At 40.5% G+C, this 22,800-nt stretch overlaps 1 protein-coding gene across 2 annotated transcripts in view; it reads right to left on the reverse strand.

Annotated features, from left to right (window-relative positions):
- The window catches only part of LOC140463060 (protein-tyrosine kinase 6-like), a 34,149-nt gene continuing 11,349 nt past the window's right edge, over positions 1 to 22,800 (reverse strand). For both annotated transcript variants that reach the window (XM_072556718.1, XM_072556717.1), the window contains 7 exons: positions 18,855 to 19,018; positions 17,472 to 17,640; positions 12,065 to 12,223; positions 8,898 to 9,079; positions 6,254 to 6,407; positions 5,977 to 6,153; positions 1 to 2,377 (listed from right to left, as the gene is read on the reverse strand). In XM_072556718.1, coding sequence (XP_072412819.1) covers positions 2,367 to 2,377; positions 5,977 to 6,153; positions 6,254 to 6,407; positions 8,898 to 9,079; positions 12,065 to 12,223; positions 17,472 to 17,640; positions 18,855 to 19,018 — 1,016 coding nt within the window. In that variant the 3' untranslated portion in view covers positions 1 to 2,366. The remainder of the gene's footprint in view (positions 2,378 to 5,976; positions 6,154 to 6,253; positions 6,408 to 8,897; positions 9,080 to 12,064; positions 12,224 to 17,471; positions 17,641 to 18,854; positions 19,019 to 22,800) is intronic.

The following is a 22,800-nucleotide window of genomic DNA, read 5'->3' on the forward strand; positions in this document are numbered from 1 at the left end:
TTGTGTGGAACTTAAACATAACTTTATTATGGGAATTCCCAAAAATAGTAAAAACTATATAATATTAAGGCATTCACTGAGTTGTGGCTTTATGTACAATACCTCTATCAAATACTGAAGATACAATTTTATGAGGTATACAACAATAAACGTGAATTATACTGCATTAAAGAAAAGCATTTGGATACAATATCTAGAACTATTATCACGCTGAAAATGAATAAATATTTCACAGATTCTCAATGTTCTATTTACTTTAAAAAGTTAACATAAAGGACTTGGTTGGCCGTATATAGTTCATGCTGTGTGAGAAGATCATTCCCAAGGCAATGACAGCACCATATTACTGTTAGCAATCTAGAGCCCTAGATTAATTCTCTGGTGATATCAGTTCAAATCAAGTGCAACTAGTTTAAATTAATATTCTACATGTAACTCCACACCAACAGGAATATGGTTGGCCTTGAACCAGCCCCTGGAATGGCCTAGAAAATCACTAAGATGGAAGAGGATTCACCAGAACCTTCTCAAGTGCAATTAGGAATAGGCACAAACTGCTGGCCTTGACACTCATCCATGAAGGAGTAAAAACAAAAATCATTACATGGCACATTCCTCATGAGAGACATTCATTTATAAGCAAAACTGAAAGCAAGCCACGTTAGGGTGAATTATCAAAACTTTGGTGGGTAAGTCCGAAGGAACATGGTTAAAAGGAGGAAGGAATGTTAAAGGGGGATTGAGGAGGAGATTCCAGAGTTAGGGTCAAAGCAGCTAATGGCACAGTGTAGGACCAACTAACATTGTAGACACTCGAAGGGCGAGAATTTCTCACAGGGAAGGAAGAACACAGGGGAACTTAAAAGAAAATCACCAAAATCGGTCAGTCACACTTGTACATCTGTCAATGGGTTATTGTAAATATTACTAGTGAATGGATGTAAATTATCTGGGTGCAGACTGCAAGAAATGCACTAATAACCAATATACAGTATTGTAACTTCTCCAGTCTGAGACAAGGAAATATAGAAGCACCAGTTATCTGGAACTTTTTTCTGCAAGTCCTTCAACTCACAGACCCTCTTCTCCCAGAACTGCACAAGCCCATGACCCACTGGGTTAATGCTGTTAAACAGCAATGTGCAGACAATGAGCCCAAAATGCTCTTTAAGTTCAGGTCAGTCTGTATGTCCTTCCTTACTATGATCTGCCTGTACTGCTCACAAACAAAGCTCTTCACTGTACTTAGGCACATGTGTCTACAATAAATCAAATCAAATATTAAATCAAAATACTTCAAGCAGCAAGTGTCTAGTGGGCCTGGGATGTTTGTGAGGAGGCAGGAGGTAAATGTATCTCAGTCTCTGATTTACTGGTAAGTCTGGAGTGTGGAAAGAACTGGCAGAGTGGCATATTAGTTAGCACTGCTGCCTCACAGCACCAGGTACCTGGGTTTGATTCCATCCTTGGGTGACTGTATATGTGTGGATTTAGTCTTGGTGCTCCAATTCCCTCCCACAGTCCAAAAATATGCAGATTAGGGGTATTGGCCAGACTAAATTGCCTATACTGTGCAGGCTAGGTGGATTAGCCATGGGGAAATACAGGTTTGTGGAAGGGGGTGGGTCTGGGATGCTCTTCAGAGGGTCAGTGTTGTCTTGATGGGCTGAATGGCCTTCCTTTCTGTGGTAGGTCATGTAGCTGAGTGGCAGCTTCAAATCTGGCTGTGTTTCTACTGTCCCTTCCACCTGCTATTGCCAATTACCCTATTCTGGTGACTCTGTTTTGCAGGCACTGACATCAAAATTGGCAGATGGGGATTGATTATTCGGTGTGTATTCATTAGGTAAAACTTAAGATAACTTTAAATGTTTTCAAATATATTAATACATTGTGATTTACAAACTTTAAAGATGTTCGTAATGGAATGTGTTGCTTAACTGCTGATGATGCTCAACATTATTCCACCTCTATGTGTGTTGCAGCATCGGCCCATATGTTCAAAACATGGATCTGAAACCATGCACCATCATGTCTTAACATAGTTTTAGTATGTTTTATGTTTTGGGTTCAGACTTGAATCCAGTTGACACACTTGTTGTTTGACATTCTAATTTATTCTACAATCCAGAAAATTCCAAAATTCAGAAATGCCTTGGTCACATGCTCTCCAGATTGAAGAAGTTATTGTGTATTAGAAATAGCTTTGATGTATATTAGAATTGTTTATCCAATAACTGGAATATCACACTTGACTTGTTTTGAGGTCAAAAAAACGTATAAATTAAAATAAAATATAAAAGTAAAATATTGTTGCCAGTGGAAATCTGAGATAAAGGCAGAAAATACTCTAAATGTTCAGCAGTTCAAACAGCATCTGTGGAAAGAGACAGAAAAATAACATTTGATCTTGTTTTAAATATAAGATAAAATGAATGCTATTGGATAGAACATTTAAGGTCCCAACATATTTTAAGAGAACAATGTATGCATAACGTTTTTTGTAAATACTTTTGGACCAAGCTGACAATTTGACATGGTGTTTATATTCTAAGATTTTGATGAAACGTTATGCAATTTGAATAGATAGAACATTTTAACATGAGCGATTTTTGAAAAATGCAAAACTACTCTGAATAACACACGAGTAAAGCCATTGGTAAACTAAGAATGACATCACAGTATTTAACATTACTTGTGAACCAGATGGTTAGGACATTGCTCCCACTCTTACGTAGATTCCTGATTGTAGTGCATTTGGAATTTGTGGTCTGTAGCATTGCAAAATATACAAAAGTATATTTTATAACCATTTTATATAGCACCTTTAACAGAGCAAAATAACCCAAGGCACTTCATAGCAATACTGCCAAATAAAATTTGAAATGGAATCACCTAAGGATTTAATAGGGTAGATGATCAAAAGCTTGATAAAAGCAGATGCATTTCAAACAGCATTTTAAAACAGGAGAGGCAGAGATGTGGATGTGTTTAGGCAGTAAATTACAGAGTTTACAGCTGAGGCAGCTGGTGGCACGCACAGCAGTGCTGCAGCCAGTGATGCCACAGAAGATCAAAGGGGCCAGAATTGGAGGCATGCAGATATTTTGGAAGTGTGTAGGACTGGAGGAGATAATGGAGATAAGAAAGGGCATTGGCATGCATGTATTTGAAAATCGGGATGAAATTTTTAAAATTGATGAGTTGCTCAGTGTGGGAGTCAATGTGAGTCAGCGAGAGAGAAAACTGGACCTGATGCAATTTAGCATAGAGATGATTAGAATAGTGATTGTTTGTTGGTAATAAAGGCACAAGTGTGGGGTTTCACCATGGGCTGCACAGTGGCTTAGTGGTTAGCATTACTGCCTCACAGCGCCAGGGATCTGGGTTCCATTCCAGCTTTGGGTGGCTGTGTTGATATTGCACATTCTCCCTATATCTGCGTAGGTTCCCCTGGATTGTCCAATTTCCTCCCACAGTCCAAAGGTGTGCAGGTTGGGTGGATCGGTCATGATGAATCGCCCATAGTGTCCAGCGGTTTGCTGGCTAGGTGGATTAGCCACGGTAAAATGTGGGGTCAGCGGGTATAGTGAGGATCTGGTTCTGGGGAGTGCTCTTCGGAGGGTCGGTGAGACTCAATGGGTTGCATGGCCTATTTCTGCACTGTAAGGATTGTACGGCACATTCTATGAGGCAGTGATGGAGTTGAGTAATATTGGTGAAGTGGTGCAAATGGTAATGGTGCAAATCTGTAGTTGAAAACTCATGTCAAGTTAAATATAATACCATAGTTGTGTGCATTCTCAGAGGCAGTTGTTAAGGAGGGGAATGAAGAAGGCAGTTAGGGAAGTCACTTTGTCACGGGGACTGAAGATAACTGCTTTCACCTCCCATGACTTAGTTGGAACAAATTTCTGCTCATCTAGTACAGAATGTCAAACACTGGTGGTGTTGAAAGAGAATATGGTGTGTTGGGGTGTTGACAGCATGTATGCAAAAACTAATAATGTGCTTTGTGATAGTGTTACTTTGGGACAGGATGTTGATGAGAAATAGCAGAGGCCTGAGACAGATCCTTAAGAGGCAGGGTGCCTCTATTCCTGATGAAGGGCTTTTGCCCGAAACATTGAGTTTCCTGCTCCTCGGCGCTGCCTGACCTGCTGTGCATTTCCAGCATCACTCTAATCTAGACTCTGGTTTCCAGCATCTGCAGTCTTTGTTCTTACTTACAGATCCTTAGGAGACATGATGCAATGTGTCGGAGCAGGAAGAGAAAGTACTGCATGCAATTCTTTGGCTATGACTGAATAAAGAAGAATGGAGCCATGTGAATGCTGTTTCATACAGCTGGACAAAAGTGGAGTGGTATTGGAGGAATGTGGTGTGTCTGACTGTGACAAAGTCTGAAAACAAGTCAAGGAGGATGAGAAGGGATGGACGGTTTAGAACTGTCACAGTCACATAGCTGAGAGCTGTTTAGGTACAGTGACAGTGAAGAAACCTCATTGTACGTTCCCAAACATAAAGCTCTGCAAAAGATGAGCATGGATTTGAGGGCTGACAACAAATTCAAGGATTTTGAATAGGAAAGTTGTTGATGGGTTGTAATTTATAAGAATGCAGGTGTCAAAATATGACTCATGGGGAGTGGAGTGCTGAAAGCAGATTTGACGGAACTGTAGGACAGTACTATGGCTAGAGAGAACCATTAACAACACCAGCTAATCTGGGAGTCAAGAGGAGAGCTGTACAATTAGCAGTTTCAAGGACATATAGTCATGCAACCAAGATGTTAGTCTCCTGGGTAGGGAGAGAGACAGGATAATGAATTGAGATGGGGGTTGAAATTAGTGAGGATGAGCAGTCATTTGGTTCAGAGGCTGAGGCAAGAAAACAGTGAAAGTAGTTTGGTGAAAAAATATTTTGGGGTTTGGGTAGTTCGGAGAGAATGAGTCTTTTAAATGAGCAGTAAGAGAGATAAAAGAAGGTGAGATGCTCAAAGGAGGAAAATGTGTCAGATTGAGGACACACAATTGTGTTAACACATTTGGAATGCACACAATTACATATAAACTCCTGCATGAACATTGACTTACACTCATGTAAATATGTTTACCAACATAGACATATTCTGTACATTGTGCTGAGATTTTAGTTTGAGAAAACTACTGGTGAAACAGCAAAGTAGCACACTGGGGCTGGTCATTCTACTGGTTTCTTTGCTGATGCCAAGTTGGTAAGATACAGCCTATAATTGTCTCCATGCCCACTCCCTTAATTCCAGCCAATTTCCAAATTTTGGACCCATTTCAAAAGCAGTTACTTAGTGCTATTCCCAGTTACGTTGGGAAAACCACCTCAGTGGAAGTATGAAAATTATGGCTAGTGCTCGAATCAGTAGCCTGGACTGTTGCCTTTGATGCAAACAAATAAAGTGTTTTGTTATGGTTGGAATACTTAATATTTTCAGTCTCTACCTTACAGCAATACTATATACCAGTTGATTAAATTTTAATTATAACTAATGATCATTTATTATGTGTTTTGTTCAACTTTACTCAAAGAGGAAAGTGTGCCTCTCCATAAATGTTTTGATAAGACAATTCCTTCAAGAAGCAAACTTATTTAATTTCTCCCAAATGTCACAGTGACTACTTAGTAATAATGATTTAATAAAGATCGTTTTATTTTCTATAGCTTTATAAATATGAACCATGTGAATTTTGATAAGAGCAGCAAAATATTATAGCAGTGATTTTCTAAAATGACAGTGGTGCCATAAAAATTTAACCCATCAGTTTATTGTCCCTGGATTAGTTTATTAGTTTATTAGCTTAATTTTGGGCTAGGAATTAAGAATATTTAAAGTTCATGGGCAATCCAAAGGCAGTCATTCAACAATATGATATTTTAAAGAATATTCTTATTTCTAATTTCAACAGAAATGTTTAATGTTGGTGGAAAAATAAATATTACCTTCATAATTGTTGAAGGACACCAACATTTGTACTAATGCCTTGAATGACGGGCGATTTTGTGCTTTTCTGTTCCAACACTGAAGCATTATTTCATACAATTTTCTTGGACATTCCTCAGGACAAGGCATTCGGTAATCTTTAGAAACCATGCTCACTACTTCTTGGTTGTTCATACCTGCAGCAAAGTGATTATTATTAAATAGATTAAAATTACAAGTATATTTTCCTAATAATTTTCAGATGTGCAGACTTGAGCAACAAAACTGAAAGCCTACCTGGGTAAGGTGTTTTACCACGAGTGACTGTTTCATAAAGAAGAACACCAAAGGACCACACATCAGATTTCACAGAGAAATGGCCAAATTCTACAGCTTCAGGGGCGGTCCATTTATATGGAATTGTAGTTGATTGAGACACATATACATCCTCCTAGATTTAAATAAAACAGTGGAATGTTACATATTGACAAGAACAGACCATTCAGCCTAGCTCTAATCCATAATTGGATTCTAGCCACTGAAAGTACATAACTTTATTATAATTGGATTCCATTCATGCCAAGCAGTATAATTTAAACATTAAATTAGTGATATAAAACTTCTCACACATGGATGTTGCATCATTTAAGTGCAAACATTGCTCAAGGGACATGGAATCTTGTAACAAATATATCGTATCACACTCTAAATGTTAATCTTTCAGTGTCTGTTAAGTGAAATAAATTCCAGTAAACAATTTTGAAAACTTGTATTTTTCATGTTTAGTTGCTTATCTGATTTCCCATCTGAAACACTGCTCTTTGGCTCAAATTAGCAAGTAAGTCATCAACAACACACTCCAAAGTTTCTATTACAACAATTCAAAACAATTTGCTTTGAAGTACTTTCTGCCTCTGTTAATGTTTTACCATCATTTTATGGCTGTTTACAGTAAAGTTAGCATCTAATTATCTGTAACATTAGTAGCCAGTGCATGTTGTGTACATCAAGGAAGTAAGGTTATTTGCAATTCCACTTTTCTACATTATGAGTAATTAAAACTTGACTAATTGTTGAATCTGTACAAAAAAGTCTAACAATGTCAAATTCTAGTTTTATAATATAAGTTCATGATCTCCAGAAAAAAAAACGAAATGTGAAAGAAAGAATAAGTTAACAAACAAATATGCATTCTCAATATATACCATAACACTTTATAGCCAATCAATCACTTTTGAAGACACTTATAAAGTTTATTTTCTGACTATTTAGTTTCTAAACCAGTTATATGAATAATGAACGATTGATTGACATGGTTATTTCTGAATTGATAATTATATGGAGTTGTTAGATGGCAATAGCATTCAACAGCTTCCAGTTGAGTCTGTTTTCTGAACCAAAGAAGCTTGCTGCTCCCAAGCTGTTTCCATTTTGTTAACAACTTCTACCAACTTTTCAATAAGTGCCAAGTACAAGGATGGTTACATGTACAAAGACAGAGAGCCTTGACTGAACAAATGTCACTTACATCAACTATCAAAGAACAATGAAATAAAGAGCAAGAAGCATCTCTACAAATCTAGCAAAAAGACTACGTAAGGAAGGACGGACACACACACACGCGCACACAACAGTGTTAACAGGGGAGCAGAGACACTGAGCTTATAACCATGAATGCGGATTCAGAACCTGTTATTTTAGTACCACAATAGAAAAAAATCTATCATCAGTAACATATCAATTGGACTTGAGACTGAGGAAGTGCATAAAATATTTAATGATAGCTAAGATATTATGAATTTTGTCTCTTTCAAAATAGGAGAACCAAGACAAAACTCATGTCCCTGGTATAAATGGGATGCAAGTACATGGTAAATGTCACAAAGCTGACATCCAAATGAACTTTATAAAGGTACATACAGTTACTACTTAATGTTTATTTACATTGATAACTTGGATCTAAAAATTCAATGGAAGTTGATAAAAGCTGCACAAAACTGGGAAGGGTACTGAAATTGAAAGAGACAGCCAAAAATTTATAGAATGACTTCAACAAAATATTTGAGCGAGCAGAACAATGACAAATGAAAATTTAAGATGAAAACAGTGAAGTATTGTACATGAAAAATATTGGTGATACGGGTGTGCCATTAATGGAAATATCCAAATGACAGATGATTAACTTGAACTGGTCAACAAGGAGACTTAATAGAAACAATGATCAACATGTCCAAGCAGGTCAAGTGTTATATGGACTCAAGCTTTACAATTCACTGATCAAATGACACATCAGGTACTGTGTCCAGTTCTGACTGCAAAGAAGCAATGGGCTATTCTAGTGCTCAGAAGAATCAAGGTAATAATATCTGGGGATCTCACACTTCAAAGGCTGCAGAAACTTTGGCTTTCAATCCTTAGAAGCGAGGAATAGGAAAGATGGTTTTATGAAAGCATGTTAAATATTTAAGGGAAAGTCGTATTTCTTTAAATTATCTTCATGAATGATGCAAAGGGACCAGCATTCACAAATCTTAAAAGATAATTTTAACACCAATATTAGGTAGATATTTATCATATGAAAATGAATAATTCTTAGAATCAATTTCTGGTCCTAAGCTTTGAAATCACTTAAGAAACAAATTGAGGTAAAAATAGTAAGATGCAGGGTATTACTGATCTTGCTGATCCTTAAGCATCTTGTGATGAAGCAGAAAATTCCAGAAGGTACTAAGAATTCACCATGTGAAACAGATCAAAGGTCAACTCTGTTGCATGCTTTTGAATTGAATGTAATTAGTTTTATAGCCATTTCTGTTTTAATGGTCTACTCATGCTCATTATAGTCTAAACTCTAGAGGAGATCAACAAGTCAGATATCCTTTTTCTAACATGATTAAATTTAGCATTATGCACAAAAGATCCAAAAGGAAAATAGTATTACCTTTACCAAACGGGCTAATCCAAAGTCAGCAATTTTGCAAATGCAGTTTTCTCCAACAAGTACATTCCTTGCAGCCAAATCTCGATGGATATAGTTTTGGGATTCCAAATATGACATTCCCTCTGCTACTTGGACAGTCATGTCAAGTAGTTGGTCCATATTTAAATATAATCCTTCTTTGCCTAACGTTCATTAAAATGAACAGCAGGAAGGTTGAAGAGAAAATAAAAATTGATTTTGACAAAAAATATAACTTTATTGATTCACATTTTGTATAATTCTCTCCACCAGTAAAATTTACATTTGAATATGCTACTTATTCAAGCAACAAACCTCTTATTATTTCATGGATGTGTGTGACAATAATGACCTTTTCTGCACACATTAAGCATTTATACATAATATTGAATAATGTAATTAAAGCAGACACTGTTATAATTTACCAAATTTTAGAGACTGTTTGGCTTTGGAATTAAAATAATCCAAAATTAAATATATCAGTTGAGAGTCTCCCAAGAGAACTTTCATCCATTTGACCTTTCTCAACTGTGTAAAATCAAAGCTACAAATGGCAATTAAATTTATAAATATGGAATGATATCAGCACAGAAAGAAGTCATTCAAGTGATTGTGCCTGTACAGGCTCTTTGAATGAGTTACCCAATTAGTACTGTGAGTATAAGTTGTTTTAGTGAGACTGAATTACTTTCAGTAAGTATTGGAGTTAAGGAAGGAGTACATTATGGCCCCTCAGAGGAGATCTAACAAAAGCAAAGTTCAAGAGTTCCAACAATCAAAGTCAAAACTGGATCAAAGGTAGATAACAAGAAGATTAGCTGGGTGGCCAAAGGCATTTTTGCTGTTTGAAATACTTACTAATGCCCTTATAGGAATTGGAAGTAAATTAGCTGCAGACATGATGCTGCAAGAGAAAATATTTCAAAGACAGGTTGAGAAATTATTTTAAGATTTTAATGCACAGTGTTTAGGGGTGAACTATTTAGTGATGAATTATTTGATTTTGCAGGCACACTTTCAAATTATATTAGGCAGCCTTGTAGCTGTTTTGGTAGAAGACTGGTTTGTGGACACTCAAAAGCATTTAATCAAATTTTGAAGTTAAAAACAGAAAATGCTAGAAGGTCAGATAGCATCTGTGGACATAGAAAAGCAAAGTTAATGTTTTAGATTAATGATCATTCATCAGACCTAAAAAATAACTCTACTCCTTTATCCACAGATGCTAATCTGAAAGTTTCCAACAATTTTTGTTTTTATTTCAGATTTTCAGAGTGTGTCCCATTTTGCCTCTGTTACAGAGTGCTGAATTTTCCCATTTTCCTCTCCTCTGTCTACAGCTGGCAACCTGTAACTGAGGACTAAAGACCTGTGCACTAAGAAAGCAATGTGACTCACACAGAGGTTGGCAGCCCGTAAGATAGTATTGAAGTTAGCATGCAATGTTAAGTGGACAGAAGTTAAGGGCGGCACGGTGGCACAGTGGTTAGCACTGCTGCCTCACAGCGCCAGAGACCCGTGTTCAATTCCCACCTCAGGCGACTGACTATGTGGAGTTTGCATGTTCTCCCCGTGTCTGGGTGGGTTTCCTCTGGGTGCTCCGGTTTCCTCCCACAGTCCAAAGATGTGCAGGTCAGGTGAATTGGCCATGCTAAATTGTTAGGTAAGGGGTAGATGTAGGGGTATGGGTGGGTTGCTCTTCGGCGGGGCAGTGTGGACTTGTTGGGCCGAAGGGCCTGTTTCCACACTGTAAGTAATCTAATCTAAAAAGGTAATCTAAAGTTGACAGCCTCCAAGCACTCAGAAATCAAGCTAAGAGCCATAAGATGCATGTGTCTATATCAGCTCAAAGGCATCCTATTTCAGTGCAGGAGAAGCATATTTGTCCCTGCATACTAAGTGACATGGCAGAAGCATAGGTGTCCATTAGCTCCAATGCGAAGTGTTGAAGGTGTCTGACTTGCTTCAAGAACAGTCAAGATAATTCAACGAGGATAACTGTTTACTGATGCCAGCTTGTGTGGTTGAAAGGTTAAGAAGGATTGTCACCACACAGGAACATGCAGGGTTGCCTGATGAAGCAGTTGAATGATGACTGGGACAAGAATTCAACAGGTTGCAGATACCAGGTAACCATTCTAACCAATACATCAAGTTTTTTAGCCATCATGTTTCTCAGTGGAGGAGAGGAAAATTGGAAGCAAGACCAAAGTTGGGTGCATTTGATGAGAACAAAAAGGTAGTCAGTACTCATTGGATAGATTCTGAACTTGTCATTTAAGCTCTGAGGGGTAAATCAGATTAATTTTATCAACCATCAAGAATTTGATTTTGTTATTCGCACTCAATTTTGCTACCTTTCTCGGCATTACACTTGCAGCACTAAGGAGGCAGAAATTCTACCCAATGTCACTTTTCTGGTTGGCAAGAGATAGTATAAACTGCTTCAGGGCTCACAGAACTACAAAAATTAAAGCCTTCCCTTCTTGTCCTTTGAGTAATAATCTTCAATATGGTCTCTTGTAATAAAGTAATGAGCAACACGAACAACCTTCCACAATTTATCTTCTTGTAAGCTGTCAGAATTTTAAAGACCCTGTCAGACGTGAAAAAAATCCCTAATTTTCCAAGCTGTAGCTATAATCTGCAATTTCACGGGTTGATCTTTGTAAATAAGGTGCTTTCTGAGAACTTTGTTGTCCTGATAATAGTATCCTTTAACAGTATTCTTTACTTTAGTGATAGTGGTTTTATACTTCTGCAGTGGTCATTTCAGCAAAAGTGTTTATTGTTATCTTGAAAGTTGTATGTTGCCATCTTTCAAGTAGTTTGTGTCATTCTCCTTGATGACAATGTTGTCTGGTTTGCTTCAGCCCTTTTGGAGGTATCAATATCAAATCAAAAAAGGTCTTCAACAAAAGAATGACCAATGACAAGAGAATATTTTAATATCCCAACATAAAAGTGAAAAAGCTGCACCTTGAGCTAATAGATTGTAATTCAAAATTCCCAGAGCACAATTTCATTTGCAGCTCCAACCTCGATGGCTGAATTTGAAGAAGGACTCTCATTGCTCAACATTTCAACAGCACACTCAAAATAAATCCAAAATACCGAACAGTTAATAATATAAAAGATGTCTACTCAACTTCGTAAATAGTTTAGCAAGCTGCCATTTTTCATTAGCTCTGTTACAATGTAATAAGGATCTGTTGTTGTGCATACTGCATAAAGAGACATTATATATGGATGATGCAACCTCTTCATAAGCTGCGTCTCTGCCTGGAAGTCTTTCTGATTCATTACATCTGAAGGAAAATATAAAAATAGATTTGATGAAGCATAAGCATTTTTGTTTACTACATTTTTACTGGTCTAATGTTATGTTCATAAAACCTTCCACCAGTTTTTGGTCAAATAGTTAAATGCAGTGATTTCTTTTGAGAAGCTTAAATAGGTTTTATTTTAGCCTATGAGAGCTGTAACACCATCTTTTTGAGAAAGGAAACAAAGACCCTCCATTAGTATAATGCAGAAGTAAAACTTAGAACAATATGGACTGAAAGCACTGCTAGGGAAGATACCATCTGTCTTTAATTTCTAATATAACCTTTGTAAATATGATAATGGTGTTATAAAAGGTATCGAGGGAAATCTCTCATGTTATTGCTGTGTTGTAACTAATACTTGGGAAAGCATGAAACAACTCGGGTAATTTCCTCTTTCGTTCTTTCTCTATCTTTTCTGGAACTGGAAAACTGTTGCAAGGAGCATCATTATCCAATTTGGAAGACTGCCAGTGTGCTAACCTATCAGCAGAATGGGATATTATTAAACATGTGATAGCCTTATTGTGCTAACTGGTTAACTTGTGACCTAGACATAGAGTTTAGTCTAAACTAATGCTGAATACTTTCTATTGACTTTGCTATTTGAACAAAATATCAATTTGCAATAAGAAGAGCAAAGCTGAAGTTGCACTGTTTCCTTTGTCGCCTCATGTTTAATTCTGTCAGGTTATTAATATACAGCATTCATGAATGTATCATATACTCTTAATGTTGGATATTCAAATGCTGTTTTTCGAATAAGGGAATGTTGTTTCATGATTTATAAAGTCATTGAGATCTACAGCACTGAAACAGACCCTTCAGTCCATCTTGTTCATGCCCACCACATGTCATAAATTAAGCTAGTTCCATTTGCCAGTATTTGGACCATATCCCTCTAAACCCTTTCTATTCATAAACAGTACCCATCCAGATGTCTTTTAAATGTTGTAATTGTATCGGTCTCCACCACTTGCTCCGGCAGTTTGTTCCATACACGCACCACCCTCTGTGTGAAAAAAATGCCCATTACGTCCCTTTTATATCTTTCCCCTCTCACCCTAAATCTATGTCTTCTAGTTCTGGACTACCCCACCTCAGGGAAAAGACCTATCCATGCCCCTCATGATTTTATAAACCTCTACAAGGTCACCTTTGGAGCCTCCGATGCTCTAAGGAAAACAGCCACAACCTATTCAGCCTCTCCCTGTAGCTCAAACCTTCCAATCCTGCAACATCCTTGTAAATCTTTTCCGAACCCTTTCAAGTTTCACAACATCCTTCCTATAAGAGGGGGATCAGAACTAATTGATTTCCTTTCCAAAGTTTTTTTACAAGAAGTTATTACACTCTGTGTTGGTTACATGCATCTTTGTGGGCAATAGGTAATGTTAATATTGGCAAAGTTTGAACTAATTCATGCATTAAAGTTCATTCAAGTCAAATAAGACCATAAGACATAGGAGTGGAAGTAAGGCCATTCAGTCCATCGAGTCCGCTGTGCCATTTAAGTCATGGCTGATGGGCATTTCAAGTCCACTGACCCGCAGTTTCCCCATAGCCCTTAATTCCTTGCGAGATCAAGAATTCCTCAATCTCTGTCTTGAAGACACTGAATGTCCCAGCCTCCACTGTGCTCTCTGGCAATGAATTCTACAGGCCCACCACTCTCTGACTGAAGAAATGTCTCCTCATTTCCATTCTAAATTCACCCCCTCTAATTTGAAGGTGTGCCCACGGGTCCTGGTTTCCTCGCCTAATGGAAACAACTTCTAAGCCATGCATTATCTTGTAAGTTTCTATTAGATCTCCCCCCAACCTTCTAAACTGTAATGAATACAATCCCAGGATCTTCAGCCATTCATTGTATGTCAGGCCTACCATTCCAGGGATCATCTGCGTGAATCTCCACTGGACACACTCCAGTGCCAGTATGTCCTTTCTGAGGTGTGGGGCCCAAAATTGGACACAGTATTCTAAATGGGGCCTAACTGGAGCTTTATAAAGTCTCAGAAGCATATCGCTGCTTTGATATTCCAACCCTCCTGAGATAAATGACAACATTTCATTCACTTTCTTAATCACAGACTCAACCTGCAAGTTAACCTTGAGAGAATCCTAGCACTCTCAGATCCCTTTGTACTTTGGCTTTATGAATTTTCTCACCGTTTAGAAAATAGTCCATGCCAGTATTCTTTTTTCCGAAGTGCAAGACCCCGCATTTGTGCACGTTGAATTTCATCAGCCATTGTCTGGACCAGTCTCCTGAACTGTCTAAACCTCTCTGCAGCCTCCCCACCTTCTCAGTACTATCTGCCTGTTTGCCTAACTTCGTATCATCAGGGAACTTTGCCAGAATGCCCCAGTCCCTTCATCCAGATCATTAATATATAAAGTGAACAGCTGCAGCCCCAACACTAAACCCTGCGGGACACCACTTATCACTGGCTGCCATTCCAAAAAAGAACCTTTTATCCCAACTCTCTGCCTTCTGTCAGACAGCCAATCCCCAATCCATGCCAATATCTCACCTCGAACACCATGGGCCCTCACCTTACTCAGCAGCCTCCCATGAGGCAGCTTATCAAAGGCCTTTTGGAAGTCTATATAGATAACATTCATTGGGTTTCCCTGGTCTAACCCACTTGTTACCTCGTCAAAGAATTCTAACAGGTTTGTCAGGCGCAACCTTCCCTTACTAAATCCATGCTGACTTGTTCTAATCCGGCCCGGCCCTTCCAAGAATTTAGAAATTTCATCCTTAACGATGGATTCTGGAATTTTACCAACAACTGAGGTTCAGCTAATTGGCCCATAATTTTCAATATTTTGTCTTGATCCTTTCTTGAACAAGGGGGTTTTAACAGCAATCTTCCAATCATCTGGGACTTTCCTTGACTCCAGTGACTTTTTAAAGATCACAACCAATGCCTCAGCTATTTCCTCAGCCACCTTTCTCAGAACTCTATGATGTAGCCCATCGGGGCCAGGAGATTTATAAATTTTTAGACCTTCTAGCTTTACTCGTACTTTCTCTTGTGTAATGCCTATCATACTCAATTCTGCCCCCGACTCTCCTTATTTGTACACATTCTACAAATGTTTGCACACTATAAAGGCATGAGGAAAATTTGAAGTTGCTAAATTATGCAGAAATGCTGCACTGACAATGAAGTGGTACTACTCAGGGTAATCTCTCCTGCTTAATTTAAAACTAACCACACAGATAAGATTTATCCCGTGCAGTAATCTGTAAAAATATGAGTGGCCAAGAACCATGTGAAGTAGAACAAACAACTTTATTTCTTAAAGTATAACAGAGAATAATTAACTAACCACTATTTACAATTTCTTTCTCTAACCTATCTTTTACCTTCCTTTCTATAATACTAGTCTGATAAAACCCCCAATTAAGATTTACAAAACAACACTTCTTATCTCAAAACCAGGCAGCCGAAGGTTCTTGTCTTCGGATCTTCCTGTGTTTTCTATTCTCCTTGTTAGAAACTCCTGCACTGACCTGCTGCGCTTTTCCAGCAACACATTTTTCATGCTGAATTGCCCCATAGTGTACAGGGATTTACAGAGTAAGTGGATTACTTGTGGGAAATGCAAGGATACAGTGATAGGGTAGAGGGCTGGGTCCAGGTGGATTGGTCTTCAGAGGGTTAGGGGTGTGGATTTGAAGTGTTGTATGGCCGTATTCCAAACTGTCGGGATTCTACTCTTATGGCTCCTTGCGTACCTGGATTTCTCCATAACAACTGTTACTCATGGTGATTTACAAATTAATGACTGAACATCAAGTGCTATTTCTGAATTCTAATATTTCAGGTTAACCAAGATAATGTTACTAATTTCTTCCTTATCATATCCTTGTAGCTGAGTTCTCAGTTTCCTGTGCTAGAGGTAGTTATTGCGGCTTCTATGGCCTCATTCCTAGAATACCTTCTCCATCTGGTTTATTTCACTGGCAGTTGCACAAATACTCTGCATTATTCACTTTGTTCATTGATCAGAGAAGAAGTTCCAAAACTGTCCTAACTGATCTCACAGGGAGAATTTTACCTTTGATGGGCATGGGAGACCAGTCTGACATCATCGTGCTGCCATGCCACTTTGCCAGTGAGGGGAAAGCTGGGTAAACACGCCATCTTGCTTGGAGCCTAATTAAGTTATGTAAACAGTCAATTAAGAGTCTCTTATCATATCTGCTGGGGCTTCTCATTAACATTTAAACAAGGCATTGACAAACTAAATCAGCTTTTCGAAATATTTCCTTTGGTGATTGTTAATCATTTTTGGAGGGGCAAGAATGGTTTGTGCAGGTCTAATCATACACAAGTAATCTGTTGGCACTTACTAATAAAATTAAATCATACATTTTTTCAGCAAAAACATGCAAATAGATATATGAGTTTTTCCTTTTTGAAGCAATGAAATTTTAATTTATTAAAATATCCAATGGACAAGCTTTTAGTGACTATTTCACTTTAAATTAATTTGAAATATTAGACGAATATCTTTCAGGTAACACAGAGCGCAGGAGGCCAGAAAAATGAAAGATCTCACAGCCTTCAAAATCAGTATAATTGCTCAAGACAAAGGATAAACTTAGCTAAAAACCAATAACATTGTTAAATATCATTCCAGTGTACAAATCAATTGATATTGGAGTTTTAAGCAACTCTCCCAAGGCAGCTAGGAGTGCCCAATAATGATCAGGATCTATGTACTAATGAGGTAAAAAAACCCAGGTCTACAAAATTCAAATAAGAGTAACACAAAAATACCTACATTAGCACAAATAAGGCAATGTTGCCTAAAGTATAAGCTATGAACTGATGGCCTCAGAGAGACTCTTGGGTGGCTCAGTGGTTAGCACGCTGCCTCACATCGCCAGGGACCCGGGTTTGTTTCCCACCTTGGGTGACTGTCTGTGTGGAGTTTGCATATTCCCCTTGTGTCTGTGTTGGTTTCCTCCCACAATCCAAAGATGTGCAGGTCAGGTGAATTGGTCATGCTAAATTGCCCATAGTGTTAGTGCATTAGACAGGGGTAAATATAGGGTCGAGGAATGGGTCTGATGGGTTACTCTTCGGAGGGTTGGTGTGGGTTGTTGGGCCAAATAGTCTATTTCCATACTGTAGGGAGTCTAACCTAAAGACCCCTGTCCTAACTGAACAAACCAATTTCATGTTCAAACTTGCTTCAGGGACATTCTTACCAACATGGACTATTTTGATAGCGACTTGAATGGTTTTATTCCAATATCCAGCATATACTTCTCCAAAATGTCCAGATCCCAATTTCTTTGTGAGTGTGAATTCTTTCCTTGGTCGCTCCCAGTCATCCATAGTCAAATAGGACAGATCTCTTATATTTGGTCGATGTTTCTTCAAATACAAAGCACATGTAAGATTGGAGTAAATGTTTCCTTCAAGTGTTGAAACGTATTGATTGTCAAAATAAAAATAGATATTTAATTCCTCAGCAATTGTTTGGTTAACATTTTCATGAGCTAATTGGGATATATTTTTGCTGAAAGAGCACATATATGAACATTCTAGATACCTCTCTATTTCATTGCAAAATCTGTCCATTTAAATTGGTCAGAAGCAGTGGCTGGGCATGAAAAAAATGCACATTGAAATTCAACATTTATGAAGGAATACTTTTATTTGAAAAATAATGACAAATACTTTATTTAATCAATGTGTTAACAGTCTATGCAATGGTTTTTTTGCAGATATTTTTAAAAACAACTACCCTCATCATCGTCATGGGTACCAGGAGCAAGGAGAATAAACTGACTTTCAGCTTCATGCTGCTCATTTGCAATTTTACTGGAATCTCAGATCTGGTGGTAACAGCTTCAACTTTAGGTTAATAGGATGTGGATTCAGGTATCTTCCAGATTAATGGGATGTGGATTCAGGTACCTTCCCGGTCTGTTGACTTATTTTGGTGACTAATTCAGCATTACAAAAGAATTCTACATTCTTGAAGGTGATTTCTTTCATTGAGAAACTAAACCGAAGTGTCTGCTAAATTGAATATTAAAAATTTGCTGGCACTTCACAAGAAAGTTTTACTCACAGAACAATCTTAGCAACAACCAGGGTTTGGATTATGCAAGAAATTTTGCACAGGTATTCCTTTCTAATCTTCTCAGAACTGAAATGAAGTGGCCTACTTTTATTGTGCACTGGATATTAGCTGTGCTAATATTGCATGGATCTAACAAAATGTAGGATTGCATGGATCTAACAAAATAGAACCTGAAAAATGTGAAATGGAAATTAATTGAGTGTGATGCAATGAGATGGAGCCCAGTCTGTCTAGAGCAAAATCAGGGGCAACACATGTGCAATTTCCTGATGCATCAAGTTCCTTGTTGGGAACCTGCAATCAGAAATTTTTACCCACAATATCAGGTGACTCAAATGTTTTATATGAAGAAAAGGTTAACTTGCCTTTATCCACAGCAAAGTGATTTTCCCACTTTTTTTCTTACAACCAAAGCCGTACATTGTTCTCTGACTTGAAACAAAAAGCTTGAAGATTAAAGAAGGTAGATCTTGATAAGTTTCACTTAAAATTAACTTACTTTCTGAAAAGGTGTCGTTAGTAGGAGGTTTGATCGAAGATAACTTAATTTGTAGTATTCCACAAGTTCTTTAAGACTGGAAAATTGTTTGTTTGTATTCAGGCAAAACGTCCCAGCTTTATTTTGCATGATTCGATAGTGTCTTATAATGTCTCCATCTCGTACTGAGGAAGAAAGGATAAAATGGGAATGCTGTATGAGATAGTAAGTCAAAAAGGATTATGAGAACTTGGTAAGATAGTTAAACGTAACTCATCAGAATTCCAAAAACCAAAATAAATGAAAACATTTCTTTGGTTACAGGCACTGCAGAGTTCTAGATACAAATTCTAACTTTTCTACAAATTTTCTTACTCCATGGACTGAGACAAAATAACTGAACCAGTGAATAAAACAAAAGAATAGTGTTAGTTGAAAAGTTGTAACCATTTCAATCAACAAATGAAACAAATTTGCAAAGTTTCTATTGAGGAGAAAGTGAGGACTGCAGACGCTGGAGATCAGAGCTGAAAATGTGTTGCTGGAAAAGCGCAGCAGGTCAGGCAGCATCCAAGGAGCAGGAGAATCGACGTTTCGGGCATGAGCCCTTCTTCAGGAATGAGGAATGTGTGTCCAGCAGGCTAAGATAAAAGGTAGGGAGGAGGGACTTGGGGGAGGGGCGTTGGAAATGCGATAGGTGGAAGGAGGTTAAGGTGAGGGTGATAGATCGGAGTGGGGGTGGGGGCGGAGAGGTCAGGAAGAAGATTGCAGGTTCGGAAGGCGGTGCTGAGTTCAAGGTTTGGGACTGAGACAAGGTGGGGGGAGGGTAAATGAGGAAACTGGAGAAATCTGAGTTCATCCCTTGTAGTTGGAGGGTTCCTAGGCAGAAGATGAGGCGCTCTTCCTCCAGCCGTCGTGTTGCTATGGTCTGGCGATGGAGGAGTCCAAGGACCTGCATGTCCTTGGTGGAGTGGGAGGGGGAGTTGAAGTGTTGAGCCACGGGGTGGTTGGGTTGGTTGGTCCGGGTGTCCCAGAGGTGTTCTCTGAAACGTTCCGCAAGTAGGCGGCCTGTCTCCCCAATATAGAGGAGGCCACATCGGATGCAGCAGATGCAGTAAATGATGTGTGTGGAGGTGCAGGTGAATTTGTGGTGGATATGGAAGGATCCCTTGGGGCCTTGGAGGGAAGTAAGGGGGGAGGTGTGGGCGCAGGTTTTGCATTTCTTGCGGTTGCAGGGGAAGGTGCTGGGAGTGGGGGTTGGGTTGGTGGGGGGTGTGGATCTGATGAGGGAGTCAAGGATGGAGCGGTCTTTTTGGAACGCGGATAGAGGAGGGGAGGGAAATATATCCCCGGTGGTGGGGTCTGTTTGGAGGTGGTGGAAATGACGACGGATGATACGATGTATATGGAGGTTGGTGGGGTGGTAGGTGAGGACCAGTGGGGTTCTGTCCTGGTGGCGATTAGAGGCGCAGGGCTCAAGGGTGGAGGAGCGGGAAGTGGAGGAGATGCGGTGGAGGGCATCGTCGATCACGTCTGGGGGGAAATTGTGGTCTTTGAAGAAGGAGGCCATCTGGGTTGGTCGGTATGGGAATTGGTCCTCCTGGGAGCAGATGCGGCGGAGACAAAGGAATTGGGAATATGGGATGGCGTTTTTACAGGGGGCAGGTTGGGACGAGGTGTAGTCTAGGTAGCTGTGGGAGTCGGTAGGTTTATAGTAAATGTCCATGTCGATTCGGTCATCCGAGATAGAAATGGAAAGGTCTAGGAAGGGGAGGGAGGAGTCTGAGACGGTCCAGGTGAATTTGAGGTCGGGGTGGAAGGTGTTGGTAAAGTGGATGAACTGTTCAACCTCCTCGTGGGAGCACGAGGCAGCGCCGATACAGTCATCGATGTAGCGGAGGAAAAGGGGGGGTGCTGCCAGTGTAGCTGCAGAAGATGGACTGTTCCACATATCCTACGAAGAGGCAGGCATAGCTGGGGCCCATGCAGGTGCCCATGGCTACTCCTTTGGTTTGGAGGAAGTGGGAGGATTGGAAAGAGAAGTTGTTCAGGGTGAGGACCAGTTCAGTCAGTCGAAGGAGGGTGTCAGTGGAAGGGTACTGGTTGGTATGGCGGGAAAGGAAGAAGCGGAGGGCTTTGAGTCCTTCGTGATGGGGGATGGAGGTGTACAGGGACTGGATGTCCATGGTGAAGATAAGGCGTTGGGGACCGGGGAAGCGAAAATCATGGAGGAGGTGGAGGGCGTGGGTGGTGTCCCGAACGTAGGTGGGGAGTTGTTGGACTAAGGGAGACGGGACCGTGTCGGGGTATGCAGAGATGAGTTCGGTGGGGCAGGAGCAGGCTGAGACAATGGGTCGGCCGGGGCAGTCAGGTTTGTGGACTTTGGGCAGGAGGTAGAAACGGGCGGTGCGGGGTTGTGGGACTATGAGGTTGGAGGCGGTGGATGGGAGATCCCCTGAGGTGATGAGGTTATGGATGGTCTGGGAGATGATGGTTTGGTGTTGGGAGGTGGGGTCATGGTCAAGGGGGCAGTAGGAGGAGGTGTCCGCGAGCTGGTGTTTAGCCTCAGCGGTGTAAAAGTCAGTGCGCCAAACTACTGCCGTGCCTCCCTTGTCTGCTGGTACCCCAACCTCACTATCTTCACCATGGACATCCAGTCCCTGTACACCTCCATCCCCCATCACGAAGGACTCAAAGCCCTCCACTTCTTCCTTTCCCGCCATACCAACCAGTACCCTTCCACTGACATCCTCCTTCGACTGACTGAACAGGTCCTCACCCTGAACAACTTCTCTTTCCAATCCTCCCACTTCCTCCAAACCAAAGGAGTAGCCATGGGCACCTGCATGGGCCCCAGCTATGCCTGCCTCTTCGTAGGATATGTGGAACAGTCCATCTTCCGCAGTTACACTGGCACCACCCCCCTCCTTTTCCTCCGCTACATCGATGACTGTATCGGCGCTGCCTCATGCTCCCACGAGGAGGTTGAACAGTTCATCCACTTTACCAACACCTTCCACCCCGACCTCAAATTCACCTGGACCGTCTCAGACTCCTCCCTCCCCTTCGTAGACCTCTCCATTTCTATCTCGGACGACCGAATCAACACGGACATTTACTATAAACCGACCGACTCCCACAGTTACCTAGACTACACCTCGTCCCACCCTGCCCTCTGTAAAAACGCCATCCCATATTCCCAATTCCTTCATCTCCGCCACATCTGCTCCCAGGAGGACCAGTTCCAATACCGTACAACCCAGATGACCTCCTTCTTCAAAGACCACCATTTCCCTCCAGACTGGATTGACGATGCCCTCCACCGCATCTCCTCCACTTCCCGCTCCTCCGCCCTTGAGCCCCGCGCCTCCAATCGCCACCAGGACAGAACCCCACTGGTCCTCACCTACCACCCCACCAACCTCCATATGCATCGTAACATCCATCGTCATTCCGCCACCTCCAAACGGACTCCACCACCAGGGATATATTTCCCTTCCCTCCCCTATCAGCGTTCCGAAAAGACCACTCCCTCCGTGACTCCCTCGTCAGGTCCACACCCCCCACCAACCCAACCTCCACTCCCGGCACCTTCCCCAGCGACCGTAAGAAATGCAAAACTTGCGCCCACACCTCCCCCCTTACTTCCCTCCAACCCCCCAAGGGATCCTTCCACATCCACCACAAATTCACCTGCACCTCCACACAAATCACTTACTGCATCTGCTGCACCCGATGTGGCCTACTCTATATTGGGGAGACAGGCCGCCTACTTGCGGAACGTTTCAAAGAACACCTCTGGAACACCCGGACCAACCAACCCAACCACCCCGTGGCTCAACACTTCAACTCCCCCTCCCACTCCACCAAGGACATGCAGGTCCTTGGACTCCTCCATCGCCAGACCATAGCAACACGACGGTTAGAGGAAGAGCGCCTCATCTTCCGCCTAGGAACCCTCCAACCA

The sequence above is a fragment of the Chiloscyllium punctatum genome, chromosome 37 (assembly GCF_047496795.1).
Source record: "Chiloscyllium punctatum isolate Juve2018m chromosome 37, sChiPun1.3, whole genome shotgun sequence".
In the NCBI taxonomy this organism is placed as follows: domain Eukaryota; kingdom Metazoa; phylum Chordata; class Chondrichthyes; order Orectolobiformes; family Hemiscylliidae; genus Chiloscyllium; species Chiloscyllium punctatum.